This window comes from Cervus elaphus, chromosome 8, assembly GCF_910594005.1.
Source record: "Cervus elaphus chromosome 8, mCerEla1.1, whole genome shotgun sequence".
Taxonomy (NCBI): domain Eukaryota; kingdom Metazoa; phylum Chordata; class Mammalia; order Artiodactyla; family Cervidae; genus Cervus; species Cervus elaphus.
This window is the reverse complement of record NC_057822.1, coordinates 49,283,425-49,297,884: the sequence shown is the minus strand read 5'-3', so window position 1 is coordinate 49,297,884 and position 14,460 is coordinate 49,283,425. Positions and strand designations below refer to the sequence as shown.

The window sequence follows — 14,460 nt, the reverse complement described above, 5'->3', positions numbered from 1 at the left end:
AAACAGAATTATGCACTAGAAGATAAGTAGGAGGAAATCACCCAGGGAGAGAGGCCAACAATAAGAAAAGTTAAAGACACAGAAGAAAGAAGGAAGAGAATGGGGAAAAGGCAAAATTCTAAAAACAATGGCTGAAAATTTGCTAGAATTGAAGAAAGATATTAACTGGAAAACGTTCCAAGGAGGATAAATAAAAACTCTTTCACATCTAATAACATCCAGTGAACATCAACAATAAAGAGAACACTTTAAAAACTACAATGGAGAAAGTTACTTATAAAGGAATAACACTAATAATTAGAATAATAGGCTAGTCAGCAGTAGCAATAAATGCCAGTAGAATCACATCTTTGGAGAGCTGAGGGGAAAGTACCGTTCATCTACAGTTGACTGAGAGACTTCACTCACTCACTCACAATCTATCACAGAAGGAAATGGCAACCCACTCCAGCACACTTGCCTGGAAAATCCCATGGACGGAGAAGCCTGGTAGGCTACAGTCCATGGGGTCACAAAGAATCGGACACGACTGAGCAACTTCACTTTTCAATCTATTGGAAAAGACCCTGATGCTGAGAAAAATTTAGGGCAGGAGGAAAAGAGGGTGACAGAAGATGAGATTGGTTGGATGGCATCATCGACTAAATGGGTATGAGTTTGAACAAACTCTGGGAGACAGTGAAGGACAGGGAAGTCTGGTGTGCTGCAGTCCATGCGGTCTCAAAGAGTTGGACACAACTGAGAGACTGAACAACAACAATCTAGTGAAGACCAAGAAAAAAAGAATAAGAGGCATTTTAACTTATATGCAGAGTACATCATGAGAAATGCAGGGCTGGATGAAGCTGGAATCAAGATTGCCAGGAGAAATATCAGTAACCTCAGATATGCAGATGACACCACCCTTATGACAGAAAGCAAAGAAGAACTAAAGAGCCTCTTGATGAAGGTGAAAGAGGAGAGTGAAAAAATTGGCTTAAAATTCAACATTAAAAAAATGAAGACTGCGGCATCTGGTCCCATCACTTCATGGCAAAGAGATGGGGAAACAATAGAAACAGTGACAGACTATTTTCTTGGGCTCCAAAATCACTGCAGATGGTGACTGCAGCCATGAAATTAAAAGATGCTTACTCCTTGGAAGAAAAGCTATGACAAACCTAGACAGCATATTAAAAGCTACAAGGAACCTATTAAAAAGCAGAGACATTACTTTGCCAACAAAGGTCCGTATAGTCAAAGCTATGGTGTTCCAGTAGTCATGTATTTATGTGAGAGTTGGACCATAAAGAAGGCTGAGTGCCAAAGAATTGATGCTTTTGAACTGTGGTGTTAGAGAAGACTCTTGAGAGCCTTCTGCAAGGAGGAGATCCAACCAGTCCATCCTAAAGGAAATCAGTCCTGAATATTCACTGGAAGAACTGATGCTGAAGTTGAAGCTCCAATACTAAGAGTTGACTCATTGGAAAAGAACCTGATGCTGGGAAAGATTGAAGACAGCGGGGGAAGGGGACAACAGAGGATGAGATGGTTGGATGACATTACCAACTCAGTGGGCATGAGTTGAGCAAGCTCCGGGAGATGGTGAAGGACAGGGAGGCCTGGCGTGCTGCAGTCCATGGGGTCACAAAGAGTTGGAAACAACTGAGCGACTAAACAACAACAAAGAGGCATTTTTAGATAAATACTGGTATAGCTCACTACTTGTAGAGCCTCACTTGAACAATGACTAAAAGTTATTGCTTCAGAAGGAGAAAAATTAAAGCAAAAATTAGACAAAGGAAAAAGCCATGGTGAGTAAAGACAATGATAAAATCTTTGGCAAACCTACCTACATATTAGTTGTAAAAATGTGTAATAAATAGAGATCAGCTTGTATTAGAATTTTGACTAAACCCCCAAGCGGAGAGCTTTAAAATACTTAGTCAAGAGGATGCCTGTAGTTTCTCCTGATGGCAGAGTAGGGGAAAGCAGGGACAGTACGAAAGATGCACTCTTACTGACTGCAAAACACAAGTGTATCATCTGACAAGATCTAGATCCTACTGGCAGGGAGCCGGGCTTGAGTTAAGCTGAATGGGCCCAGGTGCAGTAGACCCATGTAGAATCAGAGAAGACCCCAGGAGGAGGGTCTGTGTGTGGTGGACCTCAGTAGAGGCTAAAGCAAAAGTCACCAGAAGCCAGCCAGAGAAGGCATTTTTCACAGGTGGGAGGATCAGGTGATCGGGGGCTTCCCAAAACCCACATGAACATCCCTTGGGACATCTGGTACATCTGAACTTGTGCCATCATGGAAGGCACTAGAGAGCAAAAGATAGTTGTTACCCAAGACACCTGTCACCTGTAAACCTACCTCTCCCTTTCCTTCACCTCTCCTCTATCAACTTCCAACACTGGAGAAGCCAAAAGGAAGGGCTATTGAGGGGAGGGTGCAATGGATAAGGATAATAATGACAAAAAGATTGACCACATTTATCAATACCTTCCCAAATGCAGGCCACAAGCTTGAGTCAAGCTTGAACTGGGAGGAAGGGACATTTTAAACTGTACGAAAAATAGTAACTCATTTTATACCTAAATGGACTTTTAACACCTAAAAAGAATAACTCTATTTATTAATATATTAGAGTCACCAGAAAGAGTAGGGAATATCCGAGAAAGAGTAGAGTACCCTAGATTTTATCCATAAATGGGGATAATATTTGATAGAGCAAGTTTAAAAGAATAATGATAAAAAAGGATAAAACTGCTTTCTGCTTGCATCCTGAAACTAGTTTAGTCAATAAACTACTTAGAGCTGGAAGAAAATGAAAAAATGAAGTTTAATTTAGTATTTAAAAAATCTGGAATATGGTGAATGGAAACTGGAAGTTAAAAATACATGTCTTCTATTATTCAGAAGGACAACAGAAAATAACGTACACATAAATACCTATGAGGTATACAACGGAGCTGTCCACCAGTATGTGTGTGGTGAAGCCTCATAGGAGAGAGGCCTTGGCTGGAGGTGCTGGTTTGGGGATCTTCAGGATGTGGGCTGTTAAAGCCTGAGAGTAGAGACTTCCCTGGTGGTCCAGTGACGACTCCGAGCTCTCAATGCAGATAGCCCCGCGTTCAATTCCTGGTCAGGGAGCTAGATCCCGCATGCCACAGCTAAGAGTTCTCATACCACAACAAAGATCAAACCCCCCACATGCCACAGCTAAGACCACGTGCAGCCAAACGCATACATAAAGACGTGTTTTAAAAAGTCTAAGAGCAGACGAGAACATCAGGAAGCCGTGAAGCAGGACACAAAGCACTACATGAAAACACAGTCCAAGGGGTGAGGCAGGAGCCTCCAATCATCCAAGGGAGCGGTCAGGACAGCTCAGGAAGGAGGGGAAACCAACAATGCGGAGTGACAGCACTGCCCGGCAGCACTCAGGGCTGAGAGGTCTACAGAGGACGAAGTCAGCAGAGAAAGAAATGGAGGTCGAGTTGCAAAAAGAATAGTCCAGGAAAGGTAACAGAGGATATATTCTGGTACTTAAAAAAATTAAGTGATCTAGAGATGAGTGAAAGTTTTTTTTCCAATTAGATCTTTAAATAAATGAGTTTACCTGTAACATCTGTCAGTGAGTGGAGTAATAACCAACCTAGGGGAATTGCCCAGATATTCATATCCATATCGTAAACCAGCATTGATCATCTTTGTTTCTAAATTATTTTCCTAATATAAATCAAACAAAATGAAGTTAGCTTAAACTGTAAAATTTAAATAATATGAAATCTCAAGCTCTTTAATAAATAATAGCCATGCTATAAACAATATCTTTAAAATTCACTTTTCAGACATCATTTAATTCAGTAGAAGAATTCAATATCTAATTTCCTTGGATAAGATTTGAAGTCACTGGCTTCAAGTTTTCCCATAGAACTTTGGAAAATATATTTGTTTTTCTCATATTTTCTTTAAGTTTGCTAACACTATTTTATTAAGGTATAACTGACATACAATATTATATTAGTTTCAGGTACATAACATAATGATTCCATTCTTACATTTATTACAGAATGATCATCATAATAAATCAACACTCATCATCATACATAGTAACAGAAATTTTTTCCTGTGAGAACTTTGAAGATCTACTCTTAGCAACTTTCAAGTATGCAAAACAGTATTATTAACTACTGTTGTCATGCTGTATATTACATCCCCACGAATTACTTGTTTTGTACTCGGAAGTTTGAACCTTTTGACTCCCTTCACCCATTTCTCTCACCTCTCGACCCACACCCCAAGCCTTTGGGAACCCCCAGTCTGTTTTCTTTATCTATCAGCTTGTTTCATGTTGTTCTTTGTTTTATTTTCTTTTGTTTTTTAGATTCCACATATAAGTGAGATCCCATGGTATGTGTTCTTTATTTTGGATTTAACCTCTCATTAGGTATATAATTTGCAAATATTTTCTCCTATTCAGTAGGCTGCCTTCTCATTCTGCTGGTGGTCTTCCTTGATGTACAAAAGGCCTTTAGTTTGATATAGTCCCACTTGGGTTTTTTTTTTTGCTTTTGTTGCCTTTGATTTGGGTGACAAATTTTTTAAAAATCTCTATTACCAAAGTCAAGGAGCTTACCATCAAGGTTTTCCTCTAAGAGTTTTATGGTTTCAGGTCTTACACTAAATTCTTTAATCCATTTTGAGTTAATTTTGAGGTATGATGTAAGATAATGGTCCTATTTCATTCTTTTGCATGTGGTTTTCCAGTTTTCCCCACACCATTTATTAAAGAGATTGTCCTTTCCACATTTTATATTCTTGGTTCCTTTGTCATAAATTACCATACATATGTAGATTTATTTCTGGACTCTGTTTTGTTCCAGTGATCTATGTGTCTGTTTTTATGGCAATACCATACTGGTTTTATTACTTAAGCTTTAGCTTCATTTATTACTTTAGCTTTGTAATATAACTTGAAATCAGGAAGTGTGATGCTTCCAGCTTTGTTCTTTCTCAAGATTGCTTTTCTATTTGGGGTTTTTTCTGTTTCCATAAAAAATATTAGGATTGTTAGTTCTGTTTTTTGTGAAATATGCCATTGGAATTTTGATAGAAATTTTAAAATCTGTAGATTGCTTTGGGAAGTATGGACATTTTAACTATGTTAATCCTTCCAATCCATGAACACAGATCTTTCCCTTTATTCGTGTCTTAAATTTCTTTCATTACTGTCTTATAGTTTTCAGTTTATAGGGCCTTCACCTTTTTGGTTAGATTTATGCCTAGGTATTTTATTTTTTTGAGCAATTATAAATGGGATTGCTTTCTTAATTATTCTTTTAGATAGTTCATTATTCTTCTATATTTTCAATCATTTGTTCCATGAGTTTTCACTATAGAGTATTATCATCACCACCATTTTATATGTAAGGAAGCTGGTGCCTGAAGAGAGCAACTTAACTTGCCAATGCCACACAACTGGTAAGGGGAAGATACAGCATTAGAAGCTATGATTCCACAGTCTGAGCTCCTAACCACTATGAACACAGCCTCATACAGTGTTCCAGGGTTCTGGTTCTTTTATCTCTTCTCCTTCCACTCCACACACCCCCAAAACCTTTCACAAAAGTGACTACGATGAGAATTTTCGAGTCTGTATCTCCAGCCGTCAGCGCTCCCTTCCCACCCTCAACAGGCCCCACCTTGCTCACTGCACTGTTTCTGCTCCTCCTGCTCCCCTGACGGTGACTGCCCTCACCAGCCACCCAGGCCTGCTGATAGAAGCCTTCCTCCAGATCATATTTCAGGTTCCTTCAACTGATCAGTAAGAGAAAAGTTTAATGACTAAATCAGACTGAAAATTCTGATTTGTACATTCTTTAGATGTATCAGGAATCAAAAAAAAATTTTTTAACTAATTAGTTTCAACATTTTGCAGATTCAGCAAGCATAATGACTAATTTCAACTGAGTAAGTTCTTATAATTCCTCATAGTTTTTGCGTGTCTATATGTGAATATGTATTTCTATGTAACTATGTATTTGGATATAGATATACACATAGTTTTCGTACACATGACATACAGTTTTTGGCTGCCTTAATCTTCAATGTGGTGAAGGCTTGTTTGGGTATAGTTAGCCATCAGCAAGAAAAATTCTGTATTACCAATACTATCACCTATGTGAGCTAGTAAGAACAAATTAAACAGCTGTGATCTGAAATTGCTGTGTAATAACATTCAGTGATATTACTTACTTGCCAATAGTACCTAAGCTGACTTAACCATTCAAAGTCCGAGTCATCACTAACTTTCTTTTTAACAAGTGTTGTGAGAACATCTCTAGCATGGACATCCAGCACCACAAGGGCTCCCAGAGTAACACGATTTTGCTTGGACAATTTGCCACGAACCAAGGTGACAATATCATCAATTTGCTTGTTACATTTTCCCAAATATTCCTCAAGGGCCTGAAAGAAAATACGATATAATTACTCAATGTGGTCAGAATCCCTTTGAACAAAAATTTTTTGACCTAGCACATATACAGAGTAGAGTATTATCTACATTTTTATCATAACTTGCCATACTGCACAACTTAAAAATAATCAATTTCTTTTTACTACTAAAGTATTAGGTTTTCAACGGCAATGACCTTTCAATTGAAAAATCTTTCAGTGGGAAAGATTGAAGGCAAAAGGAGAAAGAGGCAGCAGAGGATAAGGTCGTTAGATAACATCACTGACTCAACATGAACCTGAGCAAACTCCATGAGATAGTGGAGGACAGAGGAGCCTGGAATGCTACAGTCTATGAGGTCGCAGAGTCGAAGATGACTTAGCAACTGAACAACAAAAACAAATTATGTGAACAATCTCAATCAAGCCAGGCAAAGTAAACATACATGGTCTGTGGCTATCCAACACACTTCCCTTTCCGCTTTTCACGCCTGTATGTTCTGTGGTTGTGGTGAGCTGTCAATCATGTTGTCCCATCTCCAAAGCAACATGAAGGAGGGTGTGTGTGACTAACCAGAGAGAATCCCAATTCTTTCCAAGGACTACTATACTGATAGGAAGAAAGGTGCTTTTCACAAGACTTGGAAGACTCTGAGTATACTAATCTGAAGTTACTGAAAGCCTTCACCCTCACTGCGGAATAAAGCCCACAGAGACCAGCAGAGATGAAAAACAGATGACAAAAGAGAAACTGCAACAGTGACGAACAGAGATCCTAACTCCAAACGCTCTGTCTTCGATCCCATGAGTCCTTCTAGTACCCACAGGGAGCTGTGAGTCCCAAAAGCTTCTGAGTAGGATTTGATGCTGGGAAAGACTGAGGACAGGAGGAGAAGGCAGCAGCAGAGGATGAGATGGCTGGATGGCGTCACTGACTCAATGGACATGAGTTTGAGCAAACTCCAGGAGATAGTGAAGGACAGGGAAGACTGGTGTGTTGCAGTCCATTACATCACAGACACGACTTAGTGACTGAACAGCAATAACAAGAATTTACTATTTACATTAGCAGGATATATTTTTACTGTACTAGAAAAGCCAGACTTAAAACTAAAATTTAGCTTCGAACTGTGATAAATTAAGTTCTTTAGGAACTACATCTTATGAATCAATGAGAATTCAGATCAGCTAAATTGAAAAAATCATACTAAATTGTTTTTGTTACATTTTCTTCATTGTAAACTGTTCTGTACAGTAAACTAATGAATCTAAAGATAACTACTATTATATAATCTGCCAAATCTGGTCTGGAATAAAATTTATTTATCATACCTCAGTTCAGTTCAGTTACTTAGTCATGTCCGACTCTTTCCGATCCCATGGACTGCAGCACATCAGGCTTCCCTGACTATCACCAACTCCCGGAGCTTGCTCAAACTCATGTCCATTGAATTGATGATATGCACAATAATACATTTACTCAAAATCATATAAATATTTTCAATAACCCAAGTGTTGGTTACTTCATTCATTTTCAGCCCCTCTAATGCCTCATACTGACTGGTTCCACAGTCAATGTTCTTTGAATAAATAAACGGAAATGGATCCGGAGGGGAACATCCTCTGGGAGCAGGACGTACAACAAGGTGCCATTACAGCATTAGGCTCTAGACAACCTGGGGTGTCTGCAGCGAGTGGAAACGCCTAGTCTTCTCTGAGGCTGCCAAGAAGCCTCCAGCTACTCAAGTAAAGTCATCAGTCTCAGATGTGAACCACACATTAATTAAGGAAAAAGTTATCAACACGTAAAATACGAAAACATATGCTATCCTCCCAAAATAGAACTACATATTAAATTTTCTTAAATCATCAATGCTTTAGAATACTAAAGCATGTACTCTCCTGATGCTGCTTCAGAACTTAAATAAACCAAACATGCATGAGATGTGGGCAGGGACAAGGTCCATGGGCAGCAGATGAACGGCATACTGATGCAGAGGACTCACAAGCAGAGGAAAAAGAAAAGAATCTTTAAGGACACATACTATGTAGAACACCACAAAATACAACAGAGGAGGACAGTCTAGCAAGGAATGGCAAAGACTTTCTAAATCCCACTAATTACAGCTTTAGAGGGCCTACATCTATGAAGCTGGGTTCCCCTGGAATAATAGTCACCCAAGGCATGGATTCTCCTTTTGTCCTTCTCTGTGACTGTGTACCACATTAAGTGACAGAAAAAATGGAGCAAACTAATACATGAGTGAATAAATAACCTCATCTCAGTATCAGTATACTGATGTAAACCAAGGGGAAAAACCCTATTTGTGTCTTTACACGATATGGTAAGAATTGCAGGCAGATAGCTTTGAGCAGAGGACACACCAAGATGGAACGACTTGAGCTGTGTGTCTCTTGAGATTCAAATTATGCTTGGGAGGTGAGCAGAAACAAGAAAGGCTTACACGTAAATCCTCTACCTCAACTCCTACCAATCCTACCAGAGAAAAATATGGTTTTGGCAGACGGGTGGAGTTTAACTGACACCACATTTAAACCTTAAACTGAAGAAACATGGAAGACGCCTGTGAATTTGCCCAGTTTGCTCACACGTGTTTCTTTGTCCCCTCTGTTTCCCACAACAACGAATGAGAACGCTGTCCTGGTGGTTTGGGGCCAGCGAGGAGTAAGATCCAAGGCTACACGTATCCCCAGTAACCCACACGGGCAATGGAGGAATCCCTCTGTGTGGGGAGGTGGCTGAATGGTAGCTTCACAGTGAAAAGACAAAATGCAGATTCTGGACCCACTGGGGAAAAAAGAAAAATGCACATGGAGACAGAGAGCCAAGAGTCCAGGAGTATCCCAGGGCTTACTGCAGTAGGAGAAACCCTCACTCCCAAGCTCCAATTTCTATGAAGTAAGACCTCTTTCCCTAAAAGCCCTGACTTCCTGCCCTACATCTTTATTCTTCCCCAGAGGAGAAATAAGTGACTTGTTGGTAAGTTGGAATCAACTAAGCATGTGTTACTCAGCTCCTTCCTCTATGACATCTGCGTGCTTACAAGGAATACAAGACTCTCAAACCCAACACTCAGTGTTCACCAATACCTTACAGACTACAATGCCAAACTTCATGTAAAAAATGTTTAAAACTCATGGTTTTAAACAACATCTGCAATTGCTGGATTCTGACTGGCCCATCAGTCAAGTGAAAGTTGATCTGCTTGAAATCCTACTTTAAGGATAAGAATGTTGCACTGAATGCAGTTTCTGTTTTTAATTAATAATAGCAATTCAGTTAATAATAGTAAATTCATATATCTTCTAGAATAATTAAAATAAAGCTTTACTCAAAATATTACCTAAAAATTAATACAAAAAAAAAAAAAACAAAAATAGTCAAAACAAGTCAATTAATATCTTGTCTTCACAGGGCTTCGTAGGTGGCACTAGAGGTAAAGAACCCTCCTGCCAATGCAGGAGATGAAAGTGACACGGGTTCAATCCCTGGGTCTGGAAGATCCCCTGGAGTAGGAAATGGCAACTCACTCCAGTATTCTTGCCTGGAGAATCCCACGGACAGAGGAGCCTGGCGGGCTACTGTCCATAGGGTCGCAAAGAGTCAGACATGACTAAGCAACTTACCACAGCATACCTCATAGTGTACTTTCATTGAGGGCGTAAGACAGAATTTTATTATGTAATTCCTCCTAATCCTTCTAAGTTTAGGAAGTTTCTTTGTCCTACTATCACTATTTCTGAAAGCATAAAAATGTATATAATAACAAGATTGAGGCTCCAGTATCCTTGGCTTTCGGGTGGATGGTAATTTTTTAGAATAATTGTATTTTGGCAATAATCACTATTAAAGAAATGCGGAAAAACCTTGCGGTAATAAAAACTTACCTCTTGTCCTTTTGCAATAGATGTTTGTACTTCTAACGTCCAATAGGTCTGGGATACACAGAGAACTGTTTGTCCAGGCCACTCTCTTACCCAGTTAATTCGTTCATTTTGTGTATAGGCAAGAATCGCGTCTTTAATTACCTAATTGAAAAAGAAAATGCTTAAAGGTAAACAGTTTCACACTTAACTTGAACAAGCTAAACAATGAAGAGCTAACTCCTAAACGGATTAACTTGTACTGCTCTACTTCTTACATTTTAGCCAATTATGAATATTCAAATCATGTGAGTAGACTATTTAAAGTTTTTTCATACACCTGTGAGCAAAAAAAAAATACTATATAGCATTTTATTTTGCTGATATATAATCTATTTGTATGAACCACATTATATGAAATATTTCTTTGACCAGCCAAAGATGTCCTAGATACTTTTGGACTGAAAAACAAAAGCAATTTTATTACAAAACATAAGTTCAAGTAAATCCAAAATGAGATCCTTCAAATTCAGATAATTACTTACTTTGAATTTAATCAGATCCCCACTGAGCCATGTGCACATGTGTACATGCACATTAGGCAAACTACATAACTCCACTAAAGTTTTTCCTATTTCCAGATCTCGCTCCGCTTGATGTTAAAGGCTATGCTGACAGGGTGGATACTGACTTCATTCACAGAGGGCTGAGCTGTAAATTCAGGAAGTCTAAGTCATGTGCTTTGCTCCATATATTTTCAGTGGATCCATAGATCCCCTTTTTCAATCAGTCTAATTTATTATATCAACCAAAAATAGTAAGGTCTAGGAGGTGATAGCCACGTCAATGTTTGAATTTCTGAAAAGGTTGTCAAAATTACATTTTTATGAGAAATATATAAGGATAGGTGAACCTTTCTGGACTTCTATAGTTTAGCTAGGATATTTACAGAGCTGAATTGAAATGAAGGGCAACGCTGACTATTGATAATAAAGAAAATGTATTAATAAAAGGCCATAAGTAGCCACAGAAAAGGCAGGTGAAAAGGGAGAGATGGAGAAACACTGGAAAGACTAAAAGGAACAGTAGAGAAATGCCAAGGATGAAATACATATGTGTTCTAGAAGGATTCTGTGGCGAAAACGAGAAAGAAGCATATAATCTAATTCACAGATTTCTATATAGTTGGAAGAGGACAAACATAATTATAGAAAGTTCTGATATCATATATAAGATATATTACAAAACTGTGTATACCATATATAAAAATTACATATATTTTGGTGGTAGCAATCTACATTAAACCCATGATAACACAATGAAATAAGAGGCAAAGGTGCCAAGAACATGATATTTTATCATTTACAAATGACACAAAATTCACTTACTTTAGGCAGACATGCCTTTCAAGCATGCAAATAACATACAGCACAACATAGTAACACATGTCTCCTATCTGTAGTATTTTATATTGCATTTACTTGCATTTTCCCACCAACTTACACATGAACATTTGGAAAAGATATTTCCTACACCAAACTTAATGGTCTGAAATGGCAGCCAAAATATTTTATCTGAATACATTGCAAAATTAAAAGATTAGTTGAAATAATATTAAATATGTCTAAAATAATGAGTTATCACTGCACATATCAATTAATAAACCATATAATCAATTTAAGTAGTGGTCAAAGTAGAATTCATTTAATTGTTAATAGATACATAAATGAAAACACTATTTGTCAATACTTAGCAAGACCTACGGAAGCTCATTCTCTTTTATCCAGTCATCCTATATATATAAGGTATCACGAGAAAATAAATAATTCAAAGAACGCATTTCTATCATAAGGACATTCATTATAATTTAGTCCATAATAGGAAGAAATGGGAAACTGGTCAAAAGATTTTACATCTATTGAAAAAATAAAATTCAAGCAGATACTAAAATTATATTTGAGAGAAAGGGGCATGAAGGTACATGATGTATATTTAATACCTGGATTCCAGTGAATTTTTCAATAATGTATGATAGAATTTGAAAACTTAGTGAAAACTGTGTTGATTAGGACCTGATGCCATGTTTCCTTCTAGTTCTTGCTCTCAAGCTTCCCTGATGAATCATGATTTTTATTCTTGGTAAGGAACTTGAATGATAAGTTCACACTATGGTAAAAAATGAATTTAACTGCTCAACTAATATCTATTTGTCTCCATGACTTAAAATTCTCTAGTAACAAAAAAATATTACAAATGATTGAGATGATAATGTGTTAATGTGAGATGTGAAGTAACTGTTAAAGATTTTCTAACGTTTTGGTAGATATGTTACATATGCACAGAACAAAAGGAAGCAGCATAGAGACTGATTTGAAACTATAGAGAGGTGCTTCCTAGACAAGACTAGAGAGAGACCATGTAGATCAAAGTGTATCTAATACCAAAAGCACAAGAAACGAGACAGACTCCAGACTAAAACCCAAGTGTTTTATAACATGCATTACTTTTCAAGTGAGTCATTGCAAAAACAGTACCACAGACCATTTCTTTGCCTTCAATCTATTATAACTGAATTGATCATTTATGACTCAGTTTGTCTAAATAACAGTGCATTTATCAGTAATACATTAACATTCTATCATCTTTACTAGAAATAATAATAAATATAGCCAGCTACCTTGTGGATGGATTTAATCATAACTCTCTCTAACTCAACCAACCACTTCTCCACTTGACCTCTGGCTTTGGCTGTTGAAATGGTGTCTACGAGTTCCACCACCTCTCCCTCACTACTCTTCATGTGAGTAATGTCCAAACTTTCTGTAAATTCCACCTTTGCAATTCCTTCAAAACATTTCTTCAAGTGAGGCTGCACTCTGTCAGGAAAAAGAATGTTTAAAAGAATTAACCAAATATAAGAATTCCCTAAATATCAACGTTCTGTGTATTCCAAACTTTATTCAAAATTCATAAATGTGCATTATGTGTGAGGCCCCTGCTAGATGCTGCAGATGAAGTGTTGAAGGGGAAAAAAAAACATACATATGGAATACACATACATGAGTCAAATGGGAGGTCATCATTAATTGAATAATCACAAAAGACCTATAAAATTGCAACTATTATAAGAGCTACATGAGGCTTTGTTTCCAGCACAAAGAATTGAAAGACATTAAAAGTAATATAAGGACCAAATCAACTTTGACCAACAGATAAAACACTCATCTAAAGAATCTTCAAATGCACCAAAGTATATTGATATTTCAACTGGGATCTTCAGAGACTGCTTGCAAATTACACAACAGGATTAGAACTTCAAATAAATCAACTACTTGGAAGGTGCCCAACTTTGGTCTACACACTGTAATATAGATGGAACCGACTAAATTCCTCGTTTCTGGCATGTTTTAGATTACTTATCTCTTATCTGAAAGCACAGGACACAAAACTAAGGACTGTAACAAATATCTAATCACTGTCTGATATATACCAGACACCCTTCTAAGGAATCAAGAATCAGCTGTAGGGAGAAAAAGGTAAAAAACCTCAGCCATTTATGGAGCTTATGTTCTGCTGGAGGAAATCAAACAGTAAGCAAATAAGCACATTATAGAGTAAGCCAGGTGACAAAAAAAAGCGTGCTGGAAAAAAAAAAAAAAAAGGCAGAGAAGATAATCAGGAAAGGCGATTAGGGGGTGCTGGAAGGGGCTGCAATCCAGTGACCAGAGAAGGCCCTCCTGAGCGGCGGGTGTTTGAGCCGGCTTTGCAGAGCACATCATGAGAAATGCCAGACTGGATGAAACACGAGCTGGAATCAAGAATGCCGGGAGAAATATCAATAACCTCAGATATGCAGATGATATCATTCTAATGGCAGAAAGTGAAGAGGAACTAAAGAGCCTCTTGATGAAGGTGGAGGCGAGAATGAAAAAGAATTAAAAGTCAACATTCAGAAAACTAAGATCATGACATCCAATCCCATCACTTCATGGCAAATAGATGGGGAAGAAAATGGAAACAGGGGCAGATTTTATTTTCTTGGTCTCCAAAATAACAGCAGATGATGACTGAGCCATGAAAGTAAAAGATGCTTGCTCCTTGGAAGAAAAGCTATGACAAACCTAGACAGTGTA

The 14,460-nt window shown here is 37.8% G+C and overlaps 1 protein-coding gene across 1 annotated transcript in view; it reads right to left on the bottom strand.

Moving 5' to 3' along the window:
* DNAH7 (dynein axonemal heavy chain 7) overlaps nucleotides 1-14,460 on the bottom strand; it is a 253,080-nt gene that overhangs the window by 150,666 nt on the left and 87,954 nt on the right. The window contains exons 21-24 of the mRNA XM_043910523.1: nucleotides 13,005-13,203; nucleotides 10,352-10,492; nucleotides 6,242-6,454; nucleotides 3,603-3,712 (exon numbers count right to left, since the gene is read on the bottom strand). Coding sequence (XP_043766458.1) covers nucleotides 3,603-3,712; nucleotides 6,242-6,454; nucleotides 10,352-10,492; nucleotides 13,005-13,203 — 663 coding nt within the window. The remainder of the gene's footprint in view (nucleotides 1-3,602; nucleotides 3,713-6,241; nucleotides 6,455-10,351; nucleotides 10,493-13,004; nucleotides 13,204-14,460) is intronic.